Genomic DNA, 17,809 nt, shown 5'->3' on the forward strand with positions numbered 1-17,809 from the left:
ACCTTCAAAATTCACTGCCTCCGCCACTGACATGTATTAACAGCAGTGCACACCATCTCTAAGATGCACTGCAGCAACTTCAAGGCTCCTTGAATAGGCAGGGCAGGTCACAGAATTGCTTACATTGCATAAGGAGGCCTTTCTGCTCACTGTTTCTACACTGACTCTCCAGCTGAGCAGTTCACTTAGTGTCGCTCCTTCTTCCCCCCCTCCCCCCCATTCACCTCCATGTAACCTAGACACCCTCCCTGTTCAGGGAGCAGTCCAATATCCTTTTGAATGTTTCAACTGTATTCCAGACTTAACCATTCACTGTGTGCAAAAGCTTTTTCCCATATCACTTTTGATACACAGGAACACTCCACATGGAAGGTCCTCTCCAAGACCTACACCACCCTGACATGGAACTAAATCACTATTCCTTCATGGTCACTGGGCCAAAATACCTTCCAACAGCACTGGGCCAAAATACTTTCCAATAGCACTGGGCCAAAATACTTTCCAAAACCAAAGACTGTAAAATTCAAGACAGCAGCTCACCACCATCTTATGAAGGGCAATTAGGGATGGGTAAGACGTGCTGGTCTAGTTAGCAATGTCCACATCCCACAAATGAATAAAATTCCCTCTCGAATGCCTCAAGAGAACGTGCTTCCTGTTCATTCCAGATCCTACCAACTTGCTATGCAAAAATGATTTCCCTCATGTTGCCAATGTCTTTGCCAATATACTTGTGCCCTCTGGTTCCTTTCGCCAAGGAGGAAAAACACCGAGGAGAGGAAGAACTGAACATGATAACTAAGGAAGTTGAGCAGAGTTTTAAAACATAAGATGGCAAAGATTAATAGGATAGATTCAGAATGAAGCAAACAAAGGTGGACTAAAACATAATTAGGAAGAAGAGAATAAACTATGAAGGCAAGCTAGCAAGAAACACAAAACAGACACTAGGAGCTTTTTAAATGCATTAAAAGGGAGAGAGGAGTAGAAGAAAGCATTAGTTCCTAAGAGAACGAAACTGGGGAAGTCTGTGGAATTCCCTGCCCAGTGAAGCAGTTGAGGCTACCTCAGTGAATGTTTTTAAGGCGAGGATAGATAAATTTTTCAACAATAAAGGAATTAAGGGTTATGGTGAGCAGGCAGATAAGAGGAGTTGAGTCCACAAAAAGATCAGCTAGGATCTTATTGAATGGTGGAGCAGGTCGAGGGGCCAGATGGCCTACTCCAGCTCCTAGTTCTTATTAATTATGAGGAATAGGAAATGGCAGAGGAATTTCTGCCTACTCAGTCCAGACCCCTCACGATTTTGAATATCACTATTAAAGCTCCTCTCAACCTCTCTTCTCCATGGCAAACAGTCCCAACTTCACCATTCTATCTACATAACTGAAGTAAATTATATATTCCCTTAACAACAGATGAATAGAGTAGCATATTCAAGTTTTGCTGATGACACTTAAGTTAGAAGCTACAGAAGTTTCATAGAGTTTCATAAAATCTCTACAGTGCAGAAGGAGGTCATTTAGCCCATCGAGTCTGCCCGATCACAACCCCACCCAAGACCTATCCCCATAACCCCATGCATTTACCCAGCCAGCCCCCCAGTACTAAGGGGTAATTTAGCAAAGTCAATCCAAATAACCCGCACATCTTTGGACGATGGGAGGAAACCAGAGCACCCAGAGGAAACCCACACAGACATGGGGAGAATGTGCAAACTCCACACAGTGGCCCAAGCTGGGAATTGAACCCAGGTCCCTGGTACTGTGAGGCAGCAGTACTAACCACTTTGCTGCCCAGTTGTATGGATGGAAAGGGGCACAGACAAATGAAGAAGTATGGAAAAACTATGTTTGACTGAGTTCAATGTGGGTGTGGGTTTTCTTCGTTAGGTCTGAAAAAACAATTTCAATATTTTTTGAATGATGAAACTGGAAACTGAGATGGAGCAAATGGATTTAAGGTCCTTGCATACTAATCACTTATAGCACAAGTACAAACTGCGGTCAAAAAAGGTTAATGAAATGTTGGCCTTTGTCTTGGAGTCTTGAATTCGAAAGTGAAGGGATGCCCAATTTGCAAAAAAAATTTCTTAAATTCCAGGTGGAGCTCTTCGTTATTGAATCTCAGAAAAGTATACTGGCTTGGACTGAATGCAGCACAGATTTGAATGGTATTGCCAAGGCATCAGGAGGATAGGTTGCATAAATTTGGCATGTATTTAACCACAGGACCATTAAAAATTATGGCACAGAAAGAGGCCCTGCAGCTTATGTTTGCATTGGTGCAGGTTCAGGTAGCTGAAGGTTAATCAAGGTGTTTAAAAAGGTAGAGGGATTTGATACGGTGAAGATGGAAAAAATATTTCCTCTTATGTGGGGGAAATGAAGGAAGAGAGAATGCAATTTTAAAAGCTAAGCGCAGCCTTACTGGTGTAAAATCAACAAGTACTTTTCTACATGAAAGTTAGTGAAATGTGGAATTTGTTCTCATAGGGGCTGGGATTGCTGGAGCAATTGAAATTTTCAAGAGAGAGTATTTATAACGACAAACCTGGTCCGATCCAACATTATGAAGGAATGGCTGACTCAAAGCAAAACCGACATTACCATGGACAGGTAAAGCTTCTGGTTTTCTCCCTTTTCATACAGACCCACCATAACCGAATAACAGAACAGGGAGAGGAAGCATGGAGAGGATTAGTCAACTGTTTACTCAACAGTCCTTGGCTATCGGCTCAATTATAACCCAGTTAAATTGTGAATGTTCATTGTGTCATCTGGCATCGAGTGTAAAATTAGCACTAAGTCACGTTTGGGTAATTGGCCCAGATGGGGTGAAAATATGCTCCTTTTTGAAAAGACCTAGATGGATTGCAGTACTTTAAGTTTAAAAAGACCAGGAAATTATCTTGTCAACAGTATAATGAAACATACTATTCACGGTAAAATTATATCTGCTTCCTTATTAAATTATCATTTAATGGTGGGGCCTTAATGGAATCAAATTAATTGTGAGGAGAGTTAGTATTCCCTCCACATTGATATCTAACCCAAGTAGTATTAGGTTAATAGTGATTTGGATTTTATGGACAGTGACATGGCCGGCAGGTGCTGCCAATGTTTTTGCAGGCTTTTGAGTATAAACGTGTTCTTATCCAGTGTCTAACACAGCATGGCACCCTCTACAGGCTAGCTTTGAGCAGGCCAAGAAAAAGCAAGGCTCTTTAATCAATAAGACACGCACAGGCTATCCTAGGAAGTATAAGGCAGGAAGTATAACTTAAGATTTAAATCATGGAATGGAAACAGACTAAAGATTGGCACACAGATGGGATTGAAAGAGATGAACAAAGGTCATACTTTTTAAATCACTAACACCAATTAACTATTGAAGGAATGAGACTTCACACTTGCAAAATTACATCTTCAGTGTTATAAGTGTTTGCCAAGCAACACCTTCAAGTGCATTTTTAAGGACCCAATATCCCAAATGTACACGATTGCTTCTCTTTCATAGCCAAGACCATGGGTGAGCTACTGTGTACCATATGGAGGAGCAGGGCATCTTTGACAATAACCTTCCAATTTTCTGGTTTAAATTCATATGCCCAAATGCCAGATGTTGCTGTCTTATGTACTCCATAACAATGGCAAGTGCTCACGCCTCAATTGGGGTTGTGTCAGGGGCTCTGGTTTGAACAAAAAATAATAGAAGGTTGCACTTTGGAACATTCTTCTTCTTGGATTGGAGGAATGACAATGAACTGAATGTATGCACATTTGCTTCAGAAAGAGTCATTCAAACATGGTCTTTAACGAAGATTCATTTCTATGTTCTATGTTCTATATACCAGAGAAACAGTCAAACTCCATTTGTTTCTTTTGCCCCCCTCCACTATAGAGACAGAGACTAAGAAACATACGTAGAAAAGAGAGTAGGCCTTTGAGCCTACTCAGCCATTCATTATCATGGCTGATCATCAAATTCAATAACTCTAATCCTGCCTTTTCTCCCATATCTCTCAACACCTTTAGAGTCTAGAAATCTATTTCCTTTGTAAATATATTTAGTGATTTGGCTTCCATAGCCTTGTGCTAGAAAATTCCACAGGTTCACCACCCTCAGCAAAAAGATTTCTCCTCACCTTAGAGCCTAATGCCTTACCCAGTTTTCTGAGACCTTGTATTGAAGACATGTTTGTGAGATTATTTCTAAAGCAAATGCTGATACAGCCAGCTCACTTGTCTTCCTTTCAGACCAGAAGAGAACTCTTTCACCTGCCCAATATCTTGCAGTTTTTGAAATCATTTTCAAACTGGGAAGTTAGACCAGCTTGCCTAATATTTTCAAAGGGCCATAACTAATTGAACTTCAAATGAGGCAGCATATTGGGATTGGAAGAGAAATGCGGGACACACCCAAATCAACAGAGTACCCACTGTTGAAAAGTGGCATGTTGCTCAGGTTCTAAGCACATATGATGGTTGCCTATGCAACTGTCAAATGTATATTCTTCAGTAAAGACCAGCAATACTTTTATGTTTAAATTAGAATACCAGCCAGTACCACGCTTGACTGAAATTCTTCAACATGCTGAGAAGTGATACTATAGGTTGATCCGCATGTGTACGAGAGAGAGGGAGAGAGCAGGAGGTGGGGTGCTTATGGTGCTACAATAAAAGGACAGAGGAATGGGACTAAGTCAGAACAGAATCACGGGCAACATTGATTGTAACTGCATAGATCATCAGAAGCAGCATCTCGGACATGGGTGCCAATTTCCATGGAACAGAAGAGCACCTTGCACTGCGCACAGGGAGACATTTCAAAGCACTTCATAATTAAGAGCATACAGCAAATAAAGTCTTCTGGACAGGAGGCTGCTTTTTCATTTCCAAAAGCTGAAATTTCCCTCTGTGCCAAAATAAATTATAGTGGTGCTTATTTTTGGAGTTTGGGAAGGTGCCAAAAGCATTTTAGTTGCAAGTAATATCCTGAGCATTTCCTCCTTTAGCCATTTCACAGAAAAATTAACACTCCCTTTCTGGAATTGGTCCCAAAGTCGCAAATGAGCAAGGTGCTCAATTCTTTAGGAATCAGCAATTAAATATGACCTTTATTGAAGGATCCCCCCTGTGGAGCTGTTCCTTCGAGGAGGACAGAAATCTGAGAATTGATTGCCTTGGAATAGGGATAAGATTTTCGTCTCTGGGTCCGAAACAATGCAGCTGATTAAAACTGCCAAACCTTAGACAGGATGCAGAAACACTGATTTAAATTACCTGCTGCGTGACAAAATTCAATCCTATTTTGGGTGTGCAAAAATGCTTCAGCAAAAAAAAAGATACTATAGCAAAAATTAATGTGATTGAATGCAACTGTTTTATTTGGTGCACTATATTTTGTAATTACATGATTTTCAGGTGAGAGCAGGGTCAAGGTATTTGACATTTTGATACAAAGGTGGAAAACTATTTTCACTAATTCAATTAACTACCGGGACCCCCTGTATTTCAGGTGGACCATTCTCTTGTTACTTAAATAACCCTACATTTCACTTTGCCTAGTACCAGGCAGCAAGGCAGTACAACAACGAGCACTGCTGTCTCACAGCGCCAGAGACCCGGATTTGATTCATTCCTCCACTGTGCATGTGGAGCTTGCATGTTCTCACCGTGTCTACATAGCTTTCATCTGGATGCTCCAGTTTCTTCCCACAGGCCAAAGATGTGTCAGTTAGGTGGATTAGCTATGGTACATGCATGGGGTTATGGGGATAGGGTAGAGGGGAGGGCCGAGATGGGGTGCTTTTTCAGAGAGTTGTTGCACACTCAAAGGGCTGGATGGTCTCTTTAAACCTTCTGGGGATTTGATGGTTCTACGGTCTCCCAATAAACCACAACATAAACAGCATTTGTCCTATAATCTCTTTCCACACAAAACAATTTGCACAAATTCTCAAACCCATTTTGGATACCATCTTTGTTGCTTACAGTGCAATTTCCTTTGTTACATTAGAGATCTAGCAAAACCTCGGTGACCTCTTGATCCTAGCTCTGCTGTGCTTTGCTAATATATTAAAAAAAAATCAACCTTTTGACTTTGGTCTCCTATAACAAAGTGCTAAAATTCAGAAACTATGGCATAGATTCTGACTATCATCTTTAAATGCCAACGAGGTGAGGTGGATAGGATAAAGACATTCCATGGTGTTCCCCAGAGCAAAATCAGAAAAAAGTCGGTCGCTGAATTGGGACCGAGAAGATGATTCAGACTGCTTTTCTGCAGTCGGACAGAGCATACCCACTACTCTTGTCCTCATAGTCAAATATCTTCCTTCTGAATTTCCCTGTGTGGCTGGATCACCTGCTGCAACTATTCAATCTTAAAACACCAAAGTCAATGATGAAAAGAGCCACAACATGATTCCTCATCTTCAGAGGTATATTTGGGATGGTCTGTTAAAGGTATAGAAAAGCTAAATCTGAGAAGAAAGTTAAATCCACACCACACAGAATTCTGGTTTGGACGTATATTAACATTGCTATATCAGTGCCGGATCAAATCCTTGAATTTTCTAATTTAGCAACACAGTGAAAATACCTTCACCACATGGTCTGCAACAGTTCAAAGTTCAACAACATCCTTGTAAGAGCAACTAGGGATGGGCACCAAAGGGCCATAAAACAAACCCAGTGTAAGTTAAATTTAGAACGGATTATCGATAATGAAAACTGAAAGTGCTGAAAAAACTCAGTAGGTCTGGCAGCATCTATGGAGAGAAAAACAGAGCTCAACTCTTGAATCCAATGACACTTTTTTTGGAACCCTTCAGTTTATGCAAAGAGTGATGAGTACCTGGAATGAATGCCATGATAGAGAAGCAGAGATGAAAGCATTAATTATTCCAAAGACAGACTTGGATTTATGCAGCATCTTTCACAACTTCATTCCCAAGTACTTTACAACCAATGGCACACTTTTGAAATGTAGTCGCTCTTGTAATATAGGGAATAGAGCAGTCAAATCATACTCGGCGAGCTTCCACGAACAGCAGTAATGGCCAGTTCGGTTTTAAATGATATTGAAGGATAAATATTAGTCAGAGAAATATCCAACACCCAATCAGATGCTGTAGAGTGAAAATTAGAGTTGCTCCCACTGGAGGAATCAAGACACACAAATTGGCCTCCATTATATGCGCCTGAGTCCAAAATGAAGAGAACGGAAGTAGGGTGGGATAGGTGATCACGGCAGAGAGGTGACTTGGTGAGCAAGTCACCAGGTGTAAGTCCAGGGTGGAAACAGTGGGGGTCCCATTCCTGGATGGCATGAAGATTGAAACTGTGGGTCTGTATTTCCTAAATGTGCTCCCAAATAGGAAGTCATCAGAGCTACAAGGGATCTGGGATTAGTGACTGCATGATGCCCCAATGCTATAGGTCAGACAGTCCTGCTCTCTCTCAAATTCTTAATCACTAGTTATAGTTATACAGCAACAAAAGAAGTTGCTTGTTTTAAAGATCAAACCTTTAAAAGAAATGATGATTGAGTTATAAAAATCTGTTTGGTTAGTAGACTGAATTTCACACATAACATTAATACAAAATAAGTAAAACTGCACTGAAGAACTGCCATATTATTAATGTAATGAGCAAACAATTAATCTAATATGGTCAAAACCATCATAGATTTCTTTACTCAACCTTCATTAAATTAAGCAAACATAGCAAAATTACTTGACAGTGGCTCACACAAAATCCACCATAATTTCTACGACTCCTCCGCTGAGTCACAACTAGGCATTCTTTGCCCTGCCAACAATGCAGAATGTCATTCAAGTACTTAGGTCATATTAATAATTTTATCCAAAATGCAATTAGGTCAATGCATCACAACTGGAGAAAAGGAATACCCAATTTAAAAGACAAAGCCTTTATAAATATTGCTTGTCAATCTGAAATCATTACTGTCGTCTGTCAAGCACAGCATTTAGTGTAAACAAGTCAGGGTTCAGTTACCCTCCTGAATCTGTCAACGATTTTCAACCACCACTGCAGAGTTTTGAAAAACCTGTTGACAAACATAGTTGAGAAAATTCTGACCTCTGATACTGTAGAATCCTGTGAAGGAGGCTTTTGTTTCTTATTTTTTTGCTGCAAGTTCTTCTGTGGCACCCTCACCCCAGGTGCAGTCTGAACAGTAGGCGCACTTTGAGCAGTCTGTTTCATTCGAGGAGAAGTTACAGTTGAGGCTGTGGGTTTTGTCCAAGAAACAGATGTAGTTTGAGCAGCAGGAGCAGATAAAGGACGGTGATGTCTTATGCCACTGTTATGAGGAGCAATAGGCAATTCACGGAGATTGCTATTTCTTTGAAGAGATGCCTGAAACTGATTTGGTAGCTTATTCATGTTTTGAATTCCAGGTATATTCTGTAGATACAAAAATGTACAGGAATTTGCAGTTCAGAAAAAAAAATCAATTTAAGAAAAACCATTCATAAAGTTCCATATTTGTGCAAAGACTCAAGCAATATGAATTTTTCAGAAAAAAAACCTTGTTAAACAGCACAGAAACAATGTTTGAAGCTGATGGCTGCATGATTTTTAAAATAAATTTGGTTGTGCAGCACAAGTATTGGAGATGAGAGGATAAATATACCATTAGGTGTATAACTGAGGATCCAGAACACAAGGCCCCATATTCAATTCCTTTCTCAATGATGGAAGTGATCAATCTCAGCCAGGCTAAAATTTAATATAGTACAACTGACCGCAACATCTCAGAATTGGGAAATAGAAAAAAAGATGGTCCCAGACAGGATGCAACAACTTGGGGTTGTTCAGTCAACTCACCAATTTTAACCTCTCCCAAACTGTTCCACCCACTGGAAAGGGAGCAAAGGAGGGCCGGTTAAAGTTGATTTCACACACTGCTAAACTCACCAATGAGAATTTGGATACAGAATTTAAGAATACTCCCGCACATGAATCTGTAACATAAGAGCCTTCATGAAAAGGGAGAAATTTGGGGAGGAATGGAGAAACATGAGAGTGCAGAGAGACTGTAGTGAGAGTAACCATCCCAAGTTTGTGTTAACTGGAGGCAGTTCTATCCATTTAACTTAATGCTTTAAACAATTCTATTTATAAAAAATAGAGGTAGCAACTCAAATTTAAATATTTATTTGCCTTTGTGAAAAGAGCTTAATAAAAATACCTTTACAACAGATTATCCAGCAACATTTTTAAGACTGGCCCTATTTCCAGACAGATTGTTGGTACTAATAGGAAACAATTCAGATAGGTTGCTTCCACAGGCATGGAGGTCACACAGAGCGCATGGAGAGGCAATTAGGCTTAGACAATTGCAAATTATTCACAGACTAGGTCAAGCCACCAGATCAGGATTTCAAGTTATTAGGTCATCCATGGGATGCATGGAAACACAACACAAAAGATATGGTAGATAATGAGTGGAATAGATGAATCTGTTATAATACATGACACACCATTGTAGAAAAAGATGACTATAATGAATGCATAACAATTTAGGCATAGTTATGAGTCTATTATAGCAACTTACATTTTCCACCTTTAACACAGAAAACATCCCCAAGCATGTGACAGAAGTGAAAACAGAGGGAAAAAAAACACTGAGCTAAAGGCACAGACATCAGAGAGAGAGATTAAGAGCGTGGGTGACTTTTTAAGGAGAACAATCCATAATATCTTAACGACCACACAAAAATGATAAAAGGGAGGAAGGGTACAATGCTTGAAATGAATTGTGGATCTCCCAACAAATCACTCCTCACAACCATCTGTCAAATTCCTGTCAAAAAATACCCAAAGTGCTTTATTCTTAGTCATAAAGACTATAAATACTATCAAAACAATATGAAAAAATGTTGCTGGCTGCACCAAAAATGCTGACATTATATTGCATTTATTTCTATTGCAAAGTCTGTAATTAAGTGACAGACTGGATGTTGGTAGACACCCCTCTGATCCACCTCTGTTCTCACTGACTCCGCCATCTCTCCCTAATCCTTTCATCTCTTTCCCGGATCTCCTCTCCTAATCCCTCGTGAATCCTGACCTAACAGACCCCATCTCTGCCCCCAGGACTCTCCCTGAACCCCATGACTATTCCCCTGATTGTTTTCCAATCCTGCAATCACCCTTGGATCCTCTAGAACATTCAGTAAGCCCCAGTTCCAACATCCCAGCAATTCTCACATTGAGCAATGTAAATGTATTTGCTCCAAGGCATAGTTTATTCTCCCTCGTTCTCCAGCCAGGAGCCATGCTCATCAGACTGGTTTCTTGGCAAAGGGCCTGATCAAAAAAAAAAGTGTGCCATGGAATTAAAAATTTCACAGCATTGCAGAATCCTGCCCACTACTTAGAAATCTCACCTGAGTGAATGTGAGGGACATTGTCTAAACCACAAAGTTTAAATTGTGGTAATCATTCAACATGAAAATAAAATGCAAAGAGGGAAAGAAGGAGGAATTAAGAAAGAAACAAGAGACAAACAAAAATACATTTTCTCAAACAATGAAATCTGAAGAAATGCGGCTCTAAAAGTAAATTTTTTGGGGATGAAAGTGCCCTATTTTAGGATTGGTTCGCAACAAAAGAAAAATGTGTGCATGTTTAGGATTGTCACAGTCACCTAATCTGTTTTTTCAGCACTCTTCTCAACCCTGCTTCAGGAAAATGAAGACACGAGTCCTGGGAAGAGGGGCAAGAGAGACACCCTCCTTCCCTTCCCCATGAATCCTCTGCATTCACAAAGTGGCTCACGAATCTTTTTGATACCACTGCGTTGTGCATCACACTTATTCTAGGTACTCAGTCAAACTGGGAGGAATTCCCATTTACAAGTCTTTCCATCATGAACACTCTTCCCCAGGTTTATAAAACACTCCACTGATGACAGAAATGGACTGTGCAGCATTTTATACTGGAAATCCCTCAGTGCAGAGTAGAAGGGCAAAGTGCTGTTGTCAGGACAGACACAGATAATTGGATTGTGACTATAGCAGCTGTCAGATGTGTTTTTAAAAAATGGGTGCCAAGAACTGCAGAGAAAAGTCATGAAGCAAAATCGGTCTATGATGATAGCTGGCAGAACTAGAATTTTAAAACATCTCATAACTGTTGAAACAATTTTAAAGGAGCTAAGTGAAGGTACCTATATTATGTAGGTAAAATTCCCTCATCGCTAGCAACAACTCTCTGGCATGGGTAAGAAATAGTTGAAATTTTGATGACAGTACTCACTTCAAGTCATTGCTACAACTTACTAAAAGAATAAGAATTTGATGAAGTAAAGGCAAATGAAGGATTAATAAGCTGTACAATGGAGTGACAGGGCATTTATATCATCCCCACATTAGTCAATTTCTCATCACAGCTACACATTGAAACATCAGTGAGCACTAACTGGTAAGTCTGGGGAGTGGAAGAGAGAGCATGTGAGAGCAACTGAGCGAGAATGAGGGCAAGTGCGAGAGAGCGACTGAGCGAGAGAGAACACCATTCAAAACATTCTCAAATTTTATTTTGTAACACTAGAAGCCCTAATGATCTTCTGGCATGGTCAAGCACACTGTAACTTAGAAACTTAAGTGCCCTGCATGGAATCTTTCAGGTTTCTGCACAGCAGACGAGGAACGCTATGTCAATCCCCTTTCCCTGAGTAAGCTACCTATTTGAGATATGTTACACAAAAGGCCAAAGATTATTCATCCCCTCTTTTCAGGATACTCTATGCAGTGAAGGATAACTGAGTGGAGTATTTGCATAAGATCGCTTTGCATCACTACTTGCCAGCACAAGCAATGTTCTGCAAATGTGGTCTCCATGGCACTCTTACCAAGGAACGCACAACTTCAACTGGAGAGTTCAACAGAGTAGACATTCTATTACAAAAAGCAAAAATAAGTACAACAATATTTCCCACTAGTTTTGCAGCAAAATTAACAGAAAATGTTCAAATACCTAAATGAGTCAGCATCTAGAAAGGGAAAAGACAAGCTATGACAGTTACACAGCTGATGCATCATCATATGGTTATTTTACAAAAGTTGACACATCTCCAAGACCTCGGTTTTATTCCAGATTCTAACTTGCACTGTTTTTCCTCTTATTTTACGGAGTTTGTAGTTACAGCTTTAAGCACCACAATAAATGATTTCAATTTAATAAACATTAAATGTCAGGCACCTTAAAGCAATGTACACATTTTGTTGGTAAATGAATTGTGGTGATGTATAACATGATACATGTGCAGTTTATCAGCAATATTCAATGTCAAGTATAACTGCACATATGCTATGCAACTCACCTATAACTTGCTGATAATTTGAACACTCTTTGCATCCAATTATAACTTAATTTGATACACTTTCCAGCGACAAGTTTTAACAAAACTTTAAACAGGATATGCATGGCAGATGTAGTATGTGGATAAATGTGGGGATATCCATTTTCGCAGCAAAATTAGGAAGGCAGATTATTATTTGAATGGATCTAAATTGAGAAAGATGAATATTCAGCAAGACCTTGGTGTCATAGAATCCTACAGCGCAGAAGGCGGCTATTCAGCCCATCGAGTCTGCACTGGCCACGATCCCACCCAGGCCCTATTTCCATAGCCCCATGTATTTACCTTAGCTAGTCCCCCCGACTAGAGCAATTTAGCGCCTAACCCACACATCATTGTCCTCATGCATCAGTTGCTGAAAGTAAGTACAGGCACAGCAGGCTGTAAAAAAGGTAAGTGGTATGTTGGCCTCCATAGCCAGAGGGTTTGAGTATAGTAACAGGATGTTTTACTGCAACTGCATAGGGTGTTGGTGAGGCCACATCTGGAGTAAAGTGTATAAGAACGTTCTTCCTATAGAGAGAGTGCAGCAAAGGTTAACCAGGCAGATTCCTGGGATGTCAGATCTGTCATATGAGGAGAGAATAAATTGCTTTGGATTATATTCATTGGATTTTAGAAGAGTGAGGGGGTCCCACAGAAACTTACAAAATTCTAACAGGATTCAATAGGGTAGATTCAGAAAGAACATTCCCAATGGTGTTAGAGTCCAGAACTAGTTTGAGGATTCAGGGTAAACCTTTCTGGACTGAGATGAGGAGAAATTTCTTCATCCAGAGTGCTGAATCTGTGCAATTCACTACCACAGAAAGCAACTGAGGCCAAAGCACGTGATTTCAAGAAATTAAATATAGCTCTTGGGTCCAAACAGATCCAAGGGATATGGGGAGAAGGCAGGATCAGACTGAATTTGATGATCCACCATGATAATAATGAATGGCAGAGGAGGCTCGTAGGGCCAAATGGCCTGCTCCTGCTTCTATTTTCTACGCACATTCAAGCAAGGTAAATTTTCATATTAAAAAGAAACAATTGTAAATCAGAATTTTCATATGATAACTTTAATATTTATAGCTTTAGTTAATGAGTCATTAACATATGGAAGGCAGCATTTGAAGATTTGTATAACAGAACTGCTTGCAAAAGTAGATGTCAATTATATCGGAGCCATTAAGAGAATGAATGATTGTTGTGGATTCTTTTGGGAACTAGCTTTATTCGACACCAGGTTATAGTCCCACTATTTGGTGTGCTAGTTGTAAACCTCAGATTTCCTTTTACATTTAAGCAAAAGGTTTAATATTTCTTGGGTGAAACATTTAAAAATACAGACAGTGAGGGACTTTAAAATTAAAATAAAACCAATTCTATTACAGGGTCTTTCAAACTAGGGATCGCGACTCACGCGTGGGTCACAGGGATGTTGAAAATGGGTTGCTGGGTATTCTGTTTAAAAAAAACACGGGGTGGTCTTTTGTCCTTTTTAAAATATGGCTCTGTGATCCTGTTCAAAAGAAAAGGATGTTCTGTTTACATTGCACGCTTTGTCAAAGACGGTATGGCGATTAGGACCTCGCAGCTCTGACAATGACACAGCCGTGATGAGGAGGAAAGGCTTAGTATTACCTGATGCAATTCAAGTTGTGTGCATTTTATGAAAAGGGTAACTCTTTTTAAATGTGCAGTAAATCCGCTTTAGATTGTGACTGTAGCAGCAGTACTGCAGCTTGCCAGGTCAGTGGGTTATGAGGAGTGGCCATTTTGTAAGAGTGGGTCACCAGAACAAAACTTTTAAAATTTTATTACATATACTGGAAAATGCAACAGTAACTGAGGAATTTATTAAACGTCAGGTCAGCAAACTTTCCAACAACAAAACTGATGGCAGGTCAAATTCAGAATACAAACAAATTGCAAGATCTATAACTATTAGAAAACTGAGCCTGTACATGGCAACTACAGAACAGTATAAAAGTTGTACGGGACATTTAAAAAAAAGGGGGCTGTGGGGTGCTGATGTTGAGATGGAGAATAGTTAAAGTCGAAACAGATGCTGCCGGATCTGCATTCTGTTTGTTTCAGCTTAGAGCATCCACTGTATTTTGCTTGTAATGAGTAAGCCAATCAGCCTGTTGAGCTTGCTCCACCATTCAATGAATATAAGTGAATTAAAAGCCCAGTGATATATGGTTAAACAAGGAAATTAGAACAGACTAATTAAAAAAGAAGTTAATAATATAATCATATAATCTTTTCTTATTTCTAAAATTTGCTACATTCTAATAAACCTGCATTGATTTTTATTCTTGCGTCTTTTACTGCATGTCAGTTCCATAGTTCCTCATATTATGCTCAACCTTAGATCCCCTGAAGATACAGGCCATGAAGCCTGACGACCAGAAACTGTTTTCTGCAATTTGTGGTTAACCACAGAACAAGGACCTCAATTGATCGATGACAGATTGTACGAAGCTCTAAAATGAAAGTCACCCAAATCCCAGAGGCCCATAGGCTGCTCTCCCCTTTTTGAGAGAGTGCTGATTGGTGGTGGTTTAACTCGAGGATCACCACACCTCAGGCAAGGTGCAAGGTTCAGAAGGTGGAGGGGGCACCTCCATGAATTAGCTCAGCCAGTATGGGAATTTAACCCAAGCATTGCTTTATCACAAATCAGCTGTCCAGTCAACTGAGCTAACCAATCTCCATCATAGAATCCTCGCAGTACAGAAAAAGGCCATTTAGCCCATAAAATCCGCATCAAATCTTTGAAAGACCATCCCAACCAGACCCTCCACCCTACCTCTGTAACCCTGCACATTTTACCATGACTAATCCATTTAACATAAACATTTTTGGATATCTCCTCCTTCTCCCTGTAACCCTGCACATTTTTCTTGTTCAGGTAACAATCTAATTCCACTTTGAATGCTTTAATTGAACCAGCTTTCATCATGCCAGACAATTTATTCCAAACTCCAACCACCTGCTGTGTAAAAAAAGTTTCTCCCCATAATCACTTTTGCTTATTTCACTAATTACTTTAAATTTGTGCCATCTTGTTCTTAATTCTTTCATGAGTGGGAACAATTTCTCCCCATCTATTTTGCCAAACCTCTCATAATTTTGAATACCTCTATCAAATCGCCTGTCTTTTCTCTAAGGAGAGAGTTCTAACTTCGCCAATCTATCTTCAAAATTGAAGCTCTTAATCCCCGGAACCATTCTCACCCTCTCCCATGCCTTCATATCTTGCCCAAGGTACGGCATCCAAAACTGGATGGAATACTCCAACTGAGGCCAAATTAGTGATAAATTCAACACTACCTCCTTGGCAAACAAAACCAGAAAACATTGAAAAATCACAGCAGGTCTAACAGCATCTGTGGAGAAAGAATAAAGCTATTCTTTCAGATTCCAGCACCCGCAGTTCTTTGCTTTTACCTCCTTGCTCTAAGCCAGTATTAACGAAGCCAAAGTTAAGGTATGCTTTAACTGCTCTCTTAACCAGTCCTGTCACGTTCAATAATTTATTCACATGTACACCCAAGTTCCTTGTCCCCCTTATTTTATATATTGTCTCTCCATGTTCTTCCTACAAAAATCTTCACCTCCCACTTCTCTGCATTAAAACTCATCTGCTACAATTTCACCCCATATCCCTTTGAAGACCCTCCTCACAGTTCACAATGTTTCCAAGATTTGTATCATCTGCAAACTTTGAAACTGTGCCCTGTACACCAAGGTCTAGGTCATTAGTACACATCTGGAAAAGCAAGAATTCTAACACTGATCCGTGGGGAACTCCACCACAAACGTTGTCTTCTAGAATGCTGTTTTTAGGGTAACAAAGCACTGAAGCAGTTTATAAAACTAAAAGCAACAAAATAGCCAAATCTACATTTTAAATTCATACTTTCCACTTTACTGTGTGAAAATATTAAAACAGAAAAGTGCTCACATGTCGAAGCTTCATTGCATTCTGCCGCTGTGGTCGTTGAAGTCGTTTGTCATTTACAGACGCAGGAAGAATCTGTAAGTGCGGCCTAAACTGGTGTGGGGGATTAGGAATGATCGGCTGAGGGGAGCAGTTATTCTGGTGCTGTGGTAGCGGCTGGAGCTGCATGGGTGGCTGAAAGGCAGAAATAAGTAAATCGTAACTTAATATTTCAATACTAGAAAGTTATGTTCTCTGTTGTGCAAGAAATATATATTCATAAAGTAGCACTGTAGGTTAGAGATAATTTTCTGCTCCTTAGGCCTACTCCTGCGTGAGTGCAACAAGCTGGAATTTACCCCTCAATGCAACAAACAGGTCAGGGACGACTAGGACACCTTTTAAGATGCACATGTGAGCGACCATACAGCAAACTTAAATGCAGTATTCAGAATAGCAAACCGGCTATACACCAACCAAGAATTGTGTGAGAATACATTACTCCCAAATGTAACAGAAGTCATGCATATAATGTGCTGTAGCACCTAAATCTGCTTTGCTTTTACTAACCACTGAGCTCCAGGTACAATTTCCAAGAATAGTGGGTTTTTTGTTTTAATTTAATCAAAAGTTTCATTATAATCCATCTATATTTCTTCCACTTTCTCCTTTTCCTCTCTAATTACTGAATTCAAATCAACTGGGAGCCACTTATTTTCATTTACTCTTGCACTACTTAAATATAGTTACAAACATGCTTAATACTTCAACATACTTAGTTAAACCTATGGATAAAACTTGCATACTCAGTGTTGCAGTAAACATATTGTAATAATGGTCAGTAATACATTTTCCAAAAAATAAATCACATCTACAACAGTTACCCAGTGGACAGGAACAGTTTATCTTCAATTAAAATAAATTATGATCTATGACTGCTACATGATGTATAAATGCTTACATCTTATGTTACATACAGCTTGTTTTTAGTTCATAGCATTTATATTGGAAGCAGAAGGATAGTTTTTAAATGGTTTAACTGCCAAATATCAGTCACTTTACTCAAGGTAACAATTTGATATTTTTCTGCATTATTTGCAGTAATTAATTCAAATTATTAAACAACCCAGTTTTTAAAACTTGTATTGATTGGTCCAGCGTCAGTCGACTGCATTAAACTGCTGAACTCTCCATCATTTAAGCAGCAGAGGGCGCCCCTATCTGCTTCAATTAGGCACCCCAGGCATTTTCACGTTGATTTCACATTCGATACAAATGCAAGAAATAGATTATACTCCCGGGCACTCAGCAGAGCTGCCATATTGTACAAGTATCACATCCACAGAAACCTACTGCACAAATACATAATTTAGCATCATTACCTTTGTCTCCCACACAAGCGACTGCTTAGCTAATCATCACCGTCAGGACCAAGGTTAAATTCTGATTACTTTGGCTACTCACTGAATCTCTCTT

At 39.6% G+C, this 17,809-nt stretch overlaps 1 protein-coding gene across 4 annotated transcripts in view; it reads right to left on the reverse strand.

The window, feature by feature from the left end:
- Positions 1-17,809, reverse strand: part of LOC145358683 (RNA-binding protein 33-like) — a 182,712-nt gene that overhangs the window by 63,099 nt on the left and 101,804 nt on the right. For all 4 annotated transcript variants that reach the window (XM_080212925.1, XM_080212917.1, XM_080212933.1 and 1 more), the window contains 2 exons: positions 16,358-16,528; positions 8,109-8,435 (listed from right to left, as the gene is read on the reverse strand). In XM_080212925.1, the coding sequence (XP_080069051.1) occupies positions 8,109-8,435; positions 16,358-16,528 (498 nt within the window). The remainder of the gene's footprint in view (positions 1-8,108; positions 8,436-16,357; positions 16,529-17,809) is intronic.

This window comes from Carcharhinus amblyrhynchos, chromosome 2 (genome assembly GCF_965287045.1).
Source record: "Carcharhinus amblyrhynchos chromosome 2, sCarAmb.v2.hapA, whole genome shotgun sequence".
NCBI classification, from domain to species: Eukaryota; Metazoa; Chordata; class Chondrichthyes; order Carcharhiniformes; family Carcharhinidae; genus Carcharhinus; species Carcharhinus amblyrhynchos.